Source organism: Thermothelomyces heterothallicus (assembly GCF_042370625.1).
Source record: "Thermothelomyces heterothallicus CBS 202.75 unplaced genomic scaffold P884_scaffold_22, whole genome shotgun sequence".
Lineage (NCBI taxonomy): Eukaryota > Fungi > Ascomycota > Sordariomycetes > Sordariales > Chaetomiaceae > Thermothelomyces > Thermothelomyces heterothallicus.
The window spans coordinates 251,742-265,518 of record NW_027192583.1 but is presented as its reverse complement, the minus strand read 5'-3'; the positions used below and the strand labels follow the sequence as shown (position 1 = coordinate 265,518).

Here is a 13,777-nt window from a genome sequence, read left to right as displayed (position 1 = left end):
AAATCAAAGATCTGATCCGTAATTGCTGTAAAGACGGACAGGAGCCAATCACTTTTGGGCGCTGCTCTTGCAACCAGCCAGCACTGGATTCTGCCCTCATGTGGATATATTAAGCATTGCCTCTGAAATCTAGATTTGCAAGTACGGAATAATTAAGTAATTACTTCGTAGAGCAGTGCTAAAAGTTGAACGCCAAAAGCGCGCCCCTGGTTCCTTTTGTTCAGAAACTGATAACAACAGGTGTCTGAATGGCGACCGATGAGTATGCAGGCAGCTGCTCCTAGCCTGCCTGATCCAACTGGGGTGCATGATCCGCTCTTCTTGTTTTTTTTTTTTTTCCTTCGAAGGGAATAAATTCTTGAGCTGGTCTTTTCGTGCTCCTGTGCTCGTCCTACCCTGGGAATAGTTCAACGGGCAACGGGACCTCTGGCTGGCATGTCAACATTCGGATACCCAATTCTCATCTTCTCGGACAGCAAGTAGAAGAAAGTTAAGTCGAGGCCGTGAATCGATAACAATAGAAAGGATCGCACAGAGCATACGAAGCAGACATGGCTCCGGGGTGGGCAGATTCCGGCCGGTCTTTTCTAAGCCAATCCACATATTAAAAAGAAACTGGCCAGGAAGGAAAACAAGGGGAGCAACGGTCCTGCAGATTAAAAACAGGGTCCTCCATGTCAAATAGCTCCCGCAGATCTCAGAGCGCCGCTCAATCGTGCGCGGTGTTAGCGGTCCGTTCCGATCCGGCAGGGTCTCCCTAATTAGAGGCCGGTAACCAACCCCAAGGACCTTCACCGCAAGCTGGCCCAAGCGGTAATTATAGTTCAGCAGAACATACTCGGAACAGGATGCGCTGCATTTAGCAATCTCCGATAGCCTTCTAGCGGCGCTGAGAGACGGACCGGAGGATATGCGTTTCCGGGTTTTGCATTGTTATCACCGAGGGCGAAGCCCCAATGAACACAAAACCGAAAACCAGTCTCGCGGCGTTATCCAGCAGACTGCTGGAGCATCAGTCCCCGTACATCTGCCGAGGCGCGAGGGGAGCCTCTCCTCCTGCGGAGAGGACTGCCGACTCTTCAGCAAGTGATAACACAGGGTCGTGGTACGTATCAGCTGAGCTGCTCGGCCCCAGCTCTCTACCATTCGATCGACATCGACTTATTGGCGCATCCAGCTATTCCTAATCTTCACCGGTCAACTCAGACTATCGGGAAACCCTCCTCGGCAAGCCGAGTCCGACTGTAACTCTGGAAACGGCCTGCCGTCCACTCGTCAGCCCGTTGAGTGCCACGCCGCAGTACCCTACTTGAGCACTATCCCAACTGTCCACATATCCCATGACTAATTAGACCCTTTCTGCGTCCGTCACCTCGGAGCCCAGATAACGGAGACAGGCGGGGCAACGGCAGAACCGGACTCTCCCACGCGCACTAGATACGACCTTCGGAACAGTACCATCTGTCCTTCGACAGGCGGCGGTATGATCAAAAGTGCAAAATCCGACGCGGCCGGGACATTCACCGTACTCCATCCCTCGCCCCTTCCCCCCCGCGCGCGTTCTTTCCCTCCCACTGGCCCGTCTGGCCGACCAACCGCATGTCCATGGTTTAAATAACGCTCCGCGGAGACCCCACAACGACAACGGAACACGCAGTATTTAAACTCGTCGATCCGCCACTGCTACTACTATATCCTGTCTTGGGAGCGGTTCTTTCGCCGTACGGGCTCCGCATACGCTATCGGGACATCACTTCAGTACGGTTCGATACAGCATATATTCTCGGACGCACGGTGCAGGCCCAAAAGCCTTGAAGGATGGATAAAGCACCTCGATTCACCGAAGGTCACCCGATGTCCTGGACGTCTAACGCCTTGGCCACCGTCGAGGGTTCTAGTGACGCACCAGGGCACGTCTACCAAGTCGGAAAGCAAGGCGCGGACGAGGTCGACGCGGCCTTGGGACCATTCAGGAGTCAGTGCAGCACATGATGCCGGAACCTGAGCTCTCCACTGATAAAGAACTAGAGTGTACGTTCGACGCCGAACGCGTGACACGCGAGACCTTCGTTCTCCCGACGGTTCAAGCCCAACTTGCTCGTGCTTCGCTCGACGTCCACGAAGGCCGGGGCTTTGCCATCGTTAGGGGTCTCGACCCGCAACGGTACACAGCCGAAGAGAACTTGACAATATTTCTGGGCATATCCAACTACATTGGAGAACAGAGGGGCGTGCAGGACAAGATGGGTTCCATGCTGAGTAAGTACGGCTCTCTAGATGTCTAGCGTTCCCAGCTCAGCTAATTAATCGTCGGTTGATAACAATAATTAATAGCCCATGTCACGGATTCCAAGGTCTGGACCACGCCACCGGAAATGCGTCATGGTATACACACGACCACCGGTTTGGTATGCCGCGGCTCTCCCGAGGGACCCCGAGATTCTCCTTGCTGACTCGAGACGCTGTCAGGCTTGGCACTGTGACATGGGAGCCGATGTTCTCGCATTGCATGTGCGATCTCTTCCCAAATCCGGTGGCAGCACCTTTGTGGCATCGTCGTGGACCATCTACAGGGAGCTGGCAGAGTCGTATCCGACAGTTCTTGAGGCACTGTGCGACGCGAACTGGCCGATCCAGGTGTAAGTACTTGGCCGGATGCCGAGTCTAATTACTCCCCGGACGCACTCCGTTGATTGAAATCGTCCTGTGTCAGAACCCAGACTCAATTTCAAAGCGTCGCTAACTGCTGGGCGTTGCTTAGGTTGGGGAACCCGCCGCGATACATTGTCGCGCCGCTCCTGCATGTTTCCGATGATAAGATTCTGATCAGTGTCGACCCAGGACGACTAGGCCTTCATCCTGCAACAGCCAAAATCGGAACCGAGCCCCCTGTCCCTGCCTTGAGCCAACAGCAGCTCGAGGCTCTCGGAGTTCTTTCCGCCCTGGCAACCAAGCACCGATTTTGCCTGGACCTGAAGTTGGGCGACATTGTCTTCATTAACAACCTCGCTCTCCTGCATGCTCGTGACCCCTACATCGACCCCGCGAACGGCCCCGGCCGACATCTCGTCCGCCTGTGGCTGCGGAACCCGAAGCTGGCTTGGACCATACCACAAGCGATGCGTACGCCCTGGGAAGCTGCATTCGGCCCTAACGGCGAAGGCTTCCCAGGGCTCGAGAAGCGGTATCCTGTTGAACCGAGCCTGGTGTACAAGCCACCCAAGTACACGGCGGGTTCGGCCGCTTTCGTCCTTGAGGACGGCGAAGACGTCAACGCCGAAGGATATATTTGATTTCCCGCCCCCTTTACCGACGGACACGAGCTTCACTCTTAGACTTTTGGTGCTAGCGACAGCCTTGGCCATTCCATGCGACGCCCGAAAGCGAAAGCCCTTATGGACATGTTGATTTATGCTCATCTATTTGCTCGCCAGTGTTTTCTCTCTTCAATTTGCTTTCCTTTTTTTTTCTTTTTTTTATTATCATTTTATTTTTTTTCTTTTTTTCCGCCGAGGTGTTCTTCGTTGGTTTGTTTGCCACATGCCAATATGCGATCAGAGCTGTGGTGCTCTCTCAGGCGATTGAACCCCTCTCGCGACTTCGAGGGCAGCAGCAATATGATAGTTATGGGAGTGCTACCGACTCTCTTAGCTGGAACAAGTCAAAAGGCGGCTGCTGTCACCGACAGCGTCTGAAAGAAGCTCTTTGATCGCGACTTCACGGTTTATTAGTCCAGGGCTTTCGAAATGTCAATACTTCGTATCGCGGTACATCAGCTTGCTTGCTCCGAGCCTAATTACTGTCATGAGCTCCCACCACTCTCGTTCTTGCCGACACGGCACAGGGTCTGATGGGGTCGTCGGTTAAGATTTCTTGGCTCCAGTTTTGGGCACAGACTCCCGGCTCGGACTCCGGATACCTTTCCCTTCTTCGACTTCCCACGAATCGAGAGCAGCAGCACGGCAAGATCTTGAAGAATGGAACTCTCGCCCGTCCCGTCTAGTGGCCATCGGACAAAAGGGAGGCTGGCACTCAAACATCACCAACCTGCACATGACGCATGATTGGAGTAAGGTCATGACCCCTTCCAGTGCTGCCGCGGTTGGCGCTCCCTTTCTCTTCGGAATGCAATTCTAGGAAACTGAGCGGCCCATGTCCTCTCTATCCTGCCAGTCCGAGTGGACAGGAGTGAAGTTGGGCCGCCCTTCAATCCGAAGGCGTCCGTCCGGGTGCGACCTTGCTTCAAGCATCTAGTGGTCAACCTCAAAAAAAAGAGGGCAGCCTTGCTCCGTGGTCGGGCACCCTGTTCGAATGCGGTGCTAACCGACGTGCTCCCTGTCGAATCAATCGCAGGCTTCTTGATCGTTCTTTCTAAATCTCTGCTTTGTGTTTCTTCCGTGGGCAGTGCTAGTCCGCGATCGCCCTACCGACCTCGCGTTCATTGGCAGGTTATGGGGTATTATTTTAACCCACTCGGCATCGTCTTTGCGCTTCCGCGGGATTCAGTTGACGTTGCCCCGATCCTCCCTGCCTTGATCACAAGGGTGGCGGGATTTGGCATGATCATTAGGCAAGCAGTAACCGAGGAGCATGTGCTCCGGTATGCCTATCCTTCGACGTAAACATTAATATCCACTCCGTTATTCTCCTGGACCTAGACGAGGGGTCAGGGGGGAAGAACGGGGAGGCATTTGTTTCCCGATTTATGACGAGTTTCGATAAGCCAACGCATCCCTTCAGTTTGTGAATACTGATCACATACGGAACCAAAAGACGCTAATAACAGACCTCTCCGTCAGTGCTCCCAAGTAAGATAACGTCACGGCCCGCGAAAAAAAAAAAAAGAAAAAGAAAAAATTGACATGATTCGGCCCGGCCCCTACGAGCCGAAAAAAGGACCGGCCCACCGTCCTACCGTGCAGGGTTTCCGCACTTCTAGCCAATCTTAAGCGCAGAGTGGTGTGATGGTAACCTCGGCCACGCGGATTGTGGTGTGAAGGACTGACAGCATGGAGGCTTCTGAGTCCGCCCGCATGCTCTCACAACCTCTAGACAGAGAGTCCTGGAATTCTGACTCACGGCGGGATTCTCAATCCTCGCTTCCACCAACCATAGCTTTGCAGGACAGATCTGGAAGAGGGAATAAGGGCGCTCTCTTTCAGCCGCCTCGGCAAGCCAAGCTTGGTCGTATCCCCCTTTATCTGCATCGCGAATGAAGCCCCTCCCCCTCCCCCTCTCTCCCTTCCCGGGGGAATTGTATGTGATACGTTCGTCCATTTATCCCGGCGCCAACCTCGGCAGGCCAGAAAAATAACTGTCCTCTCACGACAGCCTCTAGTCACCGTATTAGAGACCCATTCCGTGCATGATGATGGTGATGCTCATAACCCGGGGAAGAGCTGCTCTTGGCCCTCGTTCTATGAAAAGGAGAGGCCCGAGGTTGCCTATCCATGATGGTTTCAACACATCAGTCGTCTTCTTTAATAGAAGTCTCAGGGGAGGCTCGAGTTATATGGTTGGCGACACCAGGGTCAACAAGACGCTAGACAGAGGAGCTGGGAGCGGCCTCGCCAGTAGCCGACCAAAGTATTAACTCTTGCTTCTAATTAGATCTCCGAAGCAGGCACCCACGTTACATACACAACCGACTGCAGGAAAACCCCGCACAAAGCGATCGTCAGCAACTGACCTGGCCATCTTGCAGCTCGTTCGTTCCCAAGATCCTGTGGCTGCCGGACGACGCATGGCATGGCAACACCCCACACCGGGTTTCTTCTCTTAGGGTCGTTCGCCGGTCCTCTGCGGTGACTCGCCAACCTCGTGACGTGTTTTTCGGCACGGAAGTGATTGGGCGCTGGAGGATCTCATCCTCTGAGCTCCGACTCCCTCCCTTCGTAGCTCGTGACGCTCTTTCCGCGTCCCTACGCACACGGGATCCCACTGCATGGCGTGATGCCTTTCGGATCCATGCTTCGAAGATAGCTGCGGCAGGACGTACCTATTGATTAATTAACCGAGTTGAGGAGAGGAGGAGGGATGCGGCCAAGAATACTCAACGCTCCACCTCAATCAAGAACCGGGAATTCTTTGAGGCTTGGGTATGTAAAAGCCCGGCTCAATGAACATGGCCAAGACGATTTCGGCTTGACCTACTGACCTACAGAGGCTGTATGTAGTCGGAACAAACCCTCCCTCTTCCCCCTTCCCCACCGGCTGGCTGTCTCGACATGTGATGAATGCAAAGTCAACCCGGAGGCTGAGGCCTGCCTGGCCTTGGAAGCACTTGGGCCGTACCGCTGTTCGTCATAAGTCGGGGATCAAATCCATGCCACGGTGCAGGGATAGCTCCGTACCGAACCAGTCAGTGGGACTGTCCCGCTCGCGGGAGGTCGGACGTTCTCAGCTCCTGCACAAGGGCTTCTTGGGGTTATAAGAAAGCGGACGGGGCAAGAGGCTCAAAGCTAATACTTCTAATGAAATACAAGTATCGCTTCCTAAGATATGACTGCTGCATGGATTATAGCGTCGCTGCTCATGCTATCCCATCATGCGCCACGTGTCCCTCAACCCCTCACAACACCGATTTAAGGTATCAAATGTTAGCCTGGTGCGGTTTCTGTGGGATGGAGTGTCTGAAGAGTAGTCTCCCCAGGATATGGACAGCTGTACCCAATCTCAACCTTACTGAACCAACCGTAGTGTAAACGCCGTTATCCGCCCTCGTCCCTAGTCATGAGTTGCATGCCGTTCGTTAAGAAGAATCCGTGTTCAGGCGGAAGGGTATCTCATGTCACGTCGAAATGCCGAAGTTATTCAGGAAAATACCGAAAGAAACCGGCCCCAGACCTTGAGGAGGAAATTAACGATTAAGCCAAAGGCACCGAGAACGCTGTAGATCTGGAGGAACTCCCAGGGATACCGAGTCCGCACTTCGGTTTCGAGGAACGGCTCCAGGCCTCTGCTCACCGCGTCGGCGGGGTTGGGAGGGAAGCGGCCGGTCGAGATGTACTGCTCCATGAGGGCGTCCTTCTCGTACCAACGGTCACGCAGCCAGGCCTCGAATTTCTCCTGGCTCTCGAGCGGCATGTCGGCGATGCGGAAGCGGCGCCAGTAAAAGTTGACCGACTTTGGGGTCTGGCCCTTGATGTACGTTCCTCCCAGAGTGAAGATTTTCTCGCCGAACTGGCCACGACTGTTTGGGGGGGGGGGCGGGTTGGCTGTTGGTTAGTGGGAAGAAATTATGCATAGTCCTTACAGGAGAGGAACGTACGGAACCCCTTCGTAGGCGACGGTACAATCATATACGTAATCTACCGTGCCCTTGAGCTCGCTGAGGCAGTAGTAGATGCCGGTGCTCCTGGGCAACAAGACATGTTCTGGGTCCTTGACGCCGATCTTGGCGGCCCACTTGGCCGACTTACTCCTGCTGTTCTCGGAGGCGTTTGTTCCTTCGGGGAATAAAAGCAGCCACATCGGGTCCAGATACTTCTTCCCATCGGGAGCCGTGTGCGTCGTCTTGAGCTTCCGTAGACGGTAAGCCATCCGGGGCTGGTCAACGGCCATCTTCCGAGACAGGAAGATGAAGCCATAGAACATCATGCCGGGCCCCACAATCGGAATGTACTTGAGCGACTCCTTCAGGATGATGAAGAGCGAGCCGTGCGTCTTGGGCGCGTTCGCATAGCCGACCCACCACAGGTAGAGCCAGTCGGTGTAGATCTGCGGCACGTGTTAGGCGCCTGTCAGCTCTCCGGAGCCGCAGCGAGAGGGTGTTCACGGCCAGGCCGCCCTGCATACCTGATGGTTGGCAATCATTATCATGCGATCGGGGAACGAGAATTCGACCAGGCCATCCTCCGTCTTCCTGATCTGGTCGGCCACCGAGGCATCGCCGCTGATGCGTATCGTGGTCGGGCCCCACCAATGGGTCATGGTAGTGATGAGCAAGCCGAAAGACCGCTTGGTGAGCGACATGTAGGCATAGTAAAGCTCGCGGTTGATCCAGTAGAGGGGTGCTCCGAGGAGCTGGGTCGCGTGGATGCTGTGTGTTGTTAGCTTCTCAACTTCTCAAACTGCCGAACATCAATCAAGACGGCGGGAGGTGGGGTGCATACGCGATGGCGCCGGCCGCGAAGTAGACGACGACGGAGATGGCACGGAGGATCTGCATCACCTGGCCGTGCTTCTCCCGGCCGGACGGGTGGGTAGTCGAGCCTGCCGAAGCCGGCGACTGGGCTGCGGCCGCCATTTGTTCCGGCGCGCAATGACGCAGATCGATAACGAACCAGTTAGGCCTAGCGTCGAGTTTCGTAAAGAGCGATGCGTAGGGAGGGCGGCAGCCAGAGTCGGTAAATATCGGGGGAGTAGCGGAGGAAATAAGAAATAGAGAGAGAACTCGGCGGGTGGAAGAAGGCGTGGTCCGTATCGGAAGTCTCGCTAATGGGCCGGGTTTTATTATTGAGCGATAGTTCCGTGAACGAGGTTGACCGCAAGGCTGCAAGCTGTCATCCGCCAGTTCCGGCAGCAGCTTCAGAACCGGCGGGCAGCGCGTCACAGACTGTATGTATGTATGTATGTACTATACATGTACACACAGTATGTACAGACCGTACTGCGTAATCCTTTCCGGCAATGCAGCGCCGCCAACAAAGGAAACAAAAAAGGCAGAGCCCAACTTGTCTAGAGATTTGTGTGGCACAGCCGTTCAAAAGGGCATTTCGGCAGACGTGTAGGGCGTCGTAATATACTGGTACGGGTTAGTTACATACATAGATCACCACCATCAATCCCGGGCAGATCACATGGGAAGGCGTGCGTCGGAATCATCCAGGACAACCCTGGTGACTTGATGGAGCTTGCATCCGAGAGCCCGCAAATCGCCGGCTTCTGATGGATGAGCTTGACTTGGCTCGCCTTGGGCTGATGCAGGGCCCAGCCCAGTGGTTTGAGCGGGGAGCTGCGTCCATTCGGCGTGCTGCTATTGGCTCCTTGCGTCCTGGCGTGGGTACTTCCGGCTGTCACCAGGTCGGTCCTCCACTGCTGCCGAACGGAATGCCGGGTCAGTCATCGAAAAGTCTGGAGCGACACTCTCTCGAGTGACTACACTACTACGAAAGCACCATCACTAACCAAATCGCCGGGAGCTCGCCATGGATTTTTGAGATTTGGGGCCCAACGCGACGGCTGAAACTCGGCGCATATTCACCTCGCAGGAAGTGCACCGGACAATAGCAAGACAGGGAAGGGAGAGAAAGAGGAAAAAAAAAGGAAAAAAGGAAAAAAGGAAAAAAAGAGAGAGTTTGCGATCAAAACGCCATGTCGGCATGTCGAGGTCGTCATTCCTGGCCCGAAACCGCCACTTCCGAACTATCACCGCCACGGCCCTGAGCTCCCGTACCATGGCTGCCCTCGGGCGCAGCTCTGCTGGGGCACTCGGAAAGGTGGGCGCCGTGGCTCGACGATGCCGGCAGTTCTCTGCCTCGGCAGCTCGTGGGCAAATCCTTGACGCCGCATCACTTCCCGACCGACAGATCCCGCACTACCAGCAGACCAAAATCTCGTCGCTCCTCTCGCTTCATTGGCCACAGCCGCCCCGGAATATACTGCTGATGCCCAAGCTGCACGCGCCCAAGGTCACGGCCAGGGCAATCGAGTTCGCCAAGCATATCTACAACAACTACCCGGGACTGAACCTCGTCTTCGAGAGCCACATCGCCCAGGACATTCACGAGACCCTACCGTTCCCGATCTACACGACCGACCCGAGCAATGCGTCAGCGCTCTTCGCCAGAAAGGTTGATATCGTTACCACCATGGGTGGCGACGGCACGATTCTGCGGGCAGCAAGCCTCTTCTCCATGCACAACAGCGTACCTCCGATCCTCTCCTTCAGCATGGGCACCCTCGGTTTCCTGGGCGAGTGGAGGTTCAGCGAGTACAAGCGGGCCTGGAGGGAGTGTTACATGAGCGGGTGCTCCGTGGCCGTAGAGGACTTGGGAGACCCGCACACCCGCGCCGCCGTAGCTGGCGCGCCGGCGGGCGACCGATCCAACTTCTTCTCCCCTCTCTCCGGCTGGGACGCCGTCCGTGGCAACGGCCAGTGCATGGGTCTCGGCCGTACCTCCAAGATCCTCCTCCGCAACCGGCTTCGCGTCGGCATCTACGACAGCGAGGGCCGCAACATCAACGAGCAGCTCCTGCCCACCTCGGCCGCCGAACCCGACCTCGGCCCTCCGTCCGGCAGCAGCACCCACGTTGGCGAGGACTATCGCAGCAGCACCAGCAGCAGCACCAGCAGCACCAGCAGCACCAGCAGCACCAGCAGCAGCGGTCGCGGCGACGGCGCCGTCCAGAAACCACGCTACCTCCACGCCATCAACGAGGTCTCGATCGACCGGGGCTCCCACCCGCACCTCGCCATCATCGACATCTACGTCAACTCGCACTTCCTGACCGAGGCCGTCGCCGACGGCATCCTCATCAGCACCCCGACCGGCTCCACCGCGTACTCCCTCAGCGCCGGCGGCTCCATCGTCCACCCGCTCGTCAAGTCCCTGCTCATCACGCCGATCAGCCCGCGCAGCCTCAGCTTCCGCCCGCTCGTCCTGCCGCTGCACACCAAGGTGGTGCTGAAGCTGAGCAAGCGGAACCGGGGCCGCGAGCTGCCCGTCAGCATCGACGGCAAGAGGCGCGTCGGCGTGACCATCGGGATGGAGGTGCGCGTGGAGGGGGAGAGGCTGGAGAAGGGGCCCGACGGCTGGCGCGGCGGCGTGCCGTGTGTGATCCGGGCGTCCTCGGCGAGGAGCGGTGGCTCTGGCTCGGAGGGAATTGCCGAGGACGACGACTCGTGGGTGGGTGGGCTCAACGGGCTGTTGAAGTTTAACTATCCCTTTGGGGAGGGGGCGCCGGAAGAGCCATAGAAGGATCGTGTCTCTTTTGTTTGTTTTGCATGTCGAATCATTATAGCATGGGCTGCGCGGGTTTGTCGCTCTGTCGACTTTCCTTTTTTTTTTTTTTTTTTTTTAATTTCTTGGATGCTACCGTGGGTGGTGTGACCCCAGGGAACTTGATACCCAGCAAGAATTTATTTGCATAAGAAAGCCACCGGCTGATCCACTGGTCCAAGAGCAGCTGCATGCGAGTAGTTACTCGGTATCTTGTTCTCTCGCTTCTGCTGCTGTTATGGACACGAGAGGGTCATCATCGCTCGGCACGATAAACAACGCCAGCGAACCAGCAAGCCAGCCAGCCAGCCAGCGCGCCAGAAATCGTGTCACGGGAGACAGGACGATAGCTCAGAGTTTCTAGACTCTCCGGGGCACGCCTGAACAGCTCAGGGACGGTAACAAAGCCAATCATAGGTACTGAGTTCATCAATATCTTCATTATAGCATCCTACATACAGACAGCTCAAGTGGTTTCCCCTTTTAGTTTCTTTCCTTTTCAGGAAGCCAGCTTTAAAGAGCCGCCATTTCATAGACCTCAAAAACGTCAAGCTACGTATATCCCACCATGTCTCATCATCAACCTCGGTGAACACATACTTGCGCTACGCATGTGTGTGAATGCACCGTACGGGGCGCGCAATCATCGGGTGGTCTAGAGAGCAGCGACAGCGCCCAGGAGCATCATGCCGAGGCTGCCCATGGCGCCCACGACGGCGGCGCCGGCAGTGGCGATCGACGAGGTGGCCGGCGGCGTGTCCTCTTCGTCGCCGCCCGAGGGGATGGCGCTGCCTGTGGGCTCGGGAGTGATGATGGAGCCAGGGCTGGACGTGGTCCCGGTCGGCTCGTCGTCGTCGTCGCCATCATCCTCGCCGTCGCCACCGTCGTCCTCGTCCTCGTCGCCGCCGCCGCCGGGCGTCTCGGTCGCGCTGGGCGACGGCTCCTCGGGAGCCTTGGTCGTGCTGGTCACCAGGGTGGTCGTCGTGCTGGTCGCGGGCGGGGCAGGGGCGGAGCTGCTCTCGCTGCCGCCGTCGCCCTCCCCTTCACCATCGTCGCCGTCGCCGTCGCCGTCGCCGTTTCCGACGTCGGCGCAGAACTGCTCAGTCGCGGGGAGGACCTCGTCTGTACGGCGAAAAAAAAAAAAAAAAAAAGGGGGAGGGGGGTGGTTCGACCAGTGTCAGTCAAGCCGGAAACTCTTCTCGCCTTCCTTCCCAACCAACCCGAGTCCCCATTCATCATGCTTGATGGGACGAAGAGACGAGAGGGGGAAACACAAAACAAAAGGGGAAAAGGGGAAGAAAAAAAAGGGTGGGGGGATGTGTGTGCGTACTCAGAGCCACATCAATGCCGCACTTGTCGACGACGCAGGAGGTGGCGCCCTGCTTGATCGAGTCTATGTTCTTGCACACGCAGGCAAAGTCGGTCAACTCGCACGATGTCTTGCCGACGGCGTCGATGATGCAGGGCATCGAGCACTCGGGGAAGATAGAGATGTCCTGGGCCCGGGCCGTGGCCGTGGCGGCCGCCAGGGCGAGGACAGCGCTGGTGTACTTCATTGTGGCTGCTGCTTTGGGGGAGCGTGTGTGGGGTGTCTTTTTGGGCAGATGTGATGGGTTGCTTAGGAACGAGCGTCTTGGTCCGGTCCCGTCCGGTCTGGTCCCTTAACGAGCGTGTTGGAGAGGAAAGAGGAAGAATGAGAACGACGTTTGGGGGACGCCGAGTCAGTCCTTTATACAGCCATATACGGCCTACACCACCACCGCCAAGACCATGGGCGCTTTCCCTCGTGCCGCGAGCGGATCAGATGTCTACACTTGTTGTACACCACGGTAGTGTGGTGTACATACACTAGCCAAGGAGAAATGGAAGGATGGCCCGTCATCCTCCTCGGGAAATTGGGCCCGGGAAGGGGGGGTTATGGATGCAAGAGCTACGACCTCCATTGGCGCGTTAGGGTTGTGTCTGTCAAGAGGGCGAGAAGGTTCCCTGTTCCGGAATGCAACCTTCCCCGGATTCGGGCGCCACCTGGAGCGGCCGGGAAGGTGAGAGCGTCAAAAGCCGTTGGAAGTGGGACGTTGCATATGATCGTTGGGGAGGAAAGCCTCGGCCCCAGCACCCTTTTCGACATGCTTCGGGCTCGCTGCCCAGGTCCGAAACAGGTTTGTGTCCCCGACCGTCCGACCCGCCGTTCCCAGCCCGAGACTGTGCTCCCCAGGCTCAACGGAGTCGACGGGAAGGTTGCGTCCTTTGGTAAGTTCGTGATCGAGGCAAGACACCCCCAACCCTACATGTGTCTGTCAGGCGACGCAGGGACTGGATGAACCAGGACAAAGCAGATACCCCGGATCTCAAGGTGGCCTGCCCATCACGAGTCCGAGTGCGGGTCGGCCACGTTACACAATAAATAAAATAAAACAAGGACCGGTCTTAATGGAACCGTTGGTCGCCAAATTCAGGTCGTCCATGCTTTGTAGGAGTTGGCTACAATCCAACCGAATAAGCCGAACATCCATAGTAGAGTGTCAAGCATCGAACGAGACTTGTTTCTCATTTATTCTTTTGGCCCCCACTCCTCCCATTTTGCCTATGAAAAATACATTCGTATAAACAGAAAGAATGAGAGAAAAAGAGAATCAATGGTCCGCGCTGGTACTGAATACTTAATTCTTGACCTCAATGCCGACTCTGTGAGAACGATCTTCCAATATCATCATCTCCAGGTCGACTAAGCTGCCACTCCATCTCCATATGCTCCCTGAAAGGGGAAGAGAATCTGGGGGATCCAAAACCCTGATCATCTACACGGCAGCGCGGACCACAGCCCCTGCATCCGG

General features: G+C 56.3%; 4 protein-coding genes across 4 annotated transcripts; 2 read left to right on the top strand and 2 right to left on the bottom strand.

Annotated features, from left to right (window-relative positions):
* Window positions 1–1,818: 1,818 nt before the first annotated feature.
* On the top strand, window positions 1,819–3,293 carry P884DRAFT_279557 (uncharacterized protein; the record flags this gene model as incomplete). The annotated part of the gene is made up of 5 exons (XM_069443321.1): window positions 1,819–1,975; window positions 2,029–2,259; window positions 2,335–2,408; window positions 2,470–2,639; window positions 2,762–3,293. 5 exons carry the CDS (start codon window positions 1,819–1,821, stop codon window positions 3,291–3,293), a joined length of 1,164 nt encoding a protein of 387 aa, XP_069295353.1.
* A 3,520-nt stretch (window positions 3,294–6,813) lies between these two features.
* Window positions 6,814–7,974, bottom strand: P884DRAFT_206996 (acyltransferase-domain-containing protein; the record flags this gene model as incomplete). Its single annotated transcript, XM_069438759.1, has 3 exons — window positions 6,814–7,192; window positions 7,271–7,719; window positions 7,798–7,974. The coding sequence occupies 3 exons, from the start codon at window positions 7,972–7,974 to the stop codon at window positions 6,814–6,816; spliced, it is 1,005 nt and encodes a 334-aa protein (XP_069295352.1).
* A 1,139-nt stretch (window positions 7,975–9,113) lies between these two features.
* Window positions 9,114–10,980, top strand: P884DRAFT_262733 (ATP-NAD kinase-like domain-containing protein). The gene has a single exon (XM_069441688.1). The coding sequence runs from the start codon at window positions 9,324–9,326 to the stop codon at window positions 10,917–10,919; it is 1,596 nt and encodes a 531-aa protein (XP_069295351.1). The 5' UTR covers window positions 9,114–9,323; the 3' UTR covers window positions 10,920–10,980.
* Window positions 10,981–11,598: 618 nt separating this feature from the next.
* Window positions 11,599–12,499, bottom strand: P884DRAFT_301861 (uncharacterized protein; the record flags this gene model as incomplete). The annotated part of the gene is made up of 2 exons (XM_069444895.1): window positions 11,599–12,065; window positions 12,274–12,499. The coding sequence occupies 2 exons, from the start codon at window positions 12,497–12,499 to the stop codon at window positions 11,599–11,601; spliced, it is 693 nt and encodes a 230-aa protein (XP_069295350.1).
* Window positions 12,500–13,777: the final 1,278 nt, after the last annotated feature.

What these genes read in the sequence shown, in the direction of transcription:
- P884DRAFT_262733 (XM_069441688.1), top strand. Translation starts at nt 9,324, where the DNA reads ATGTCGAGGTCGTCATTCCTGGCCCGAAACCGCCACTTCCGAACTATC.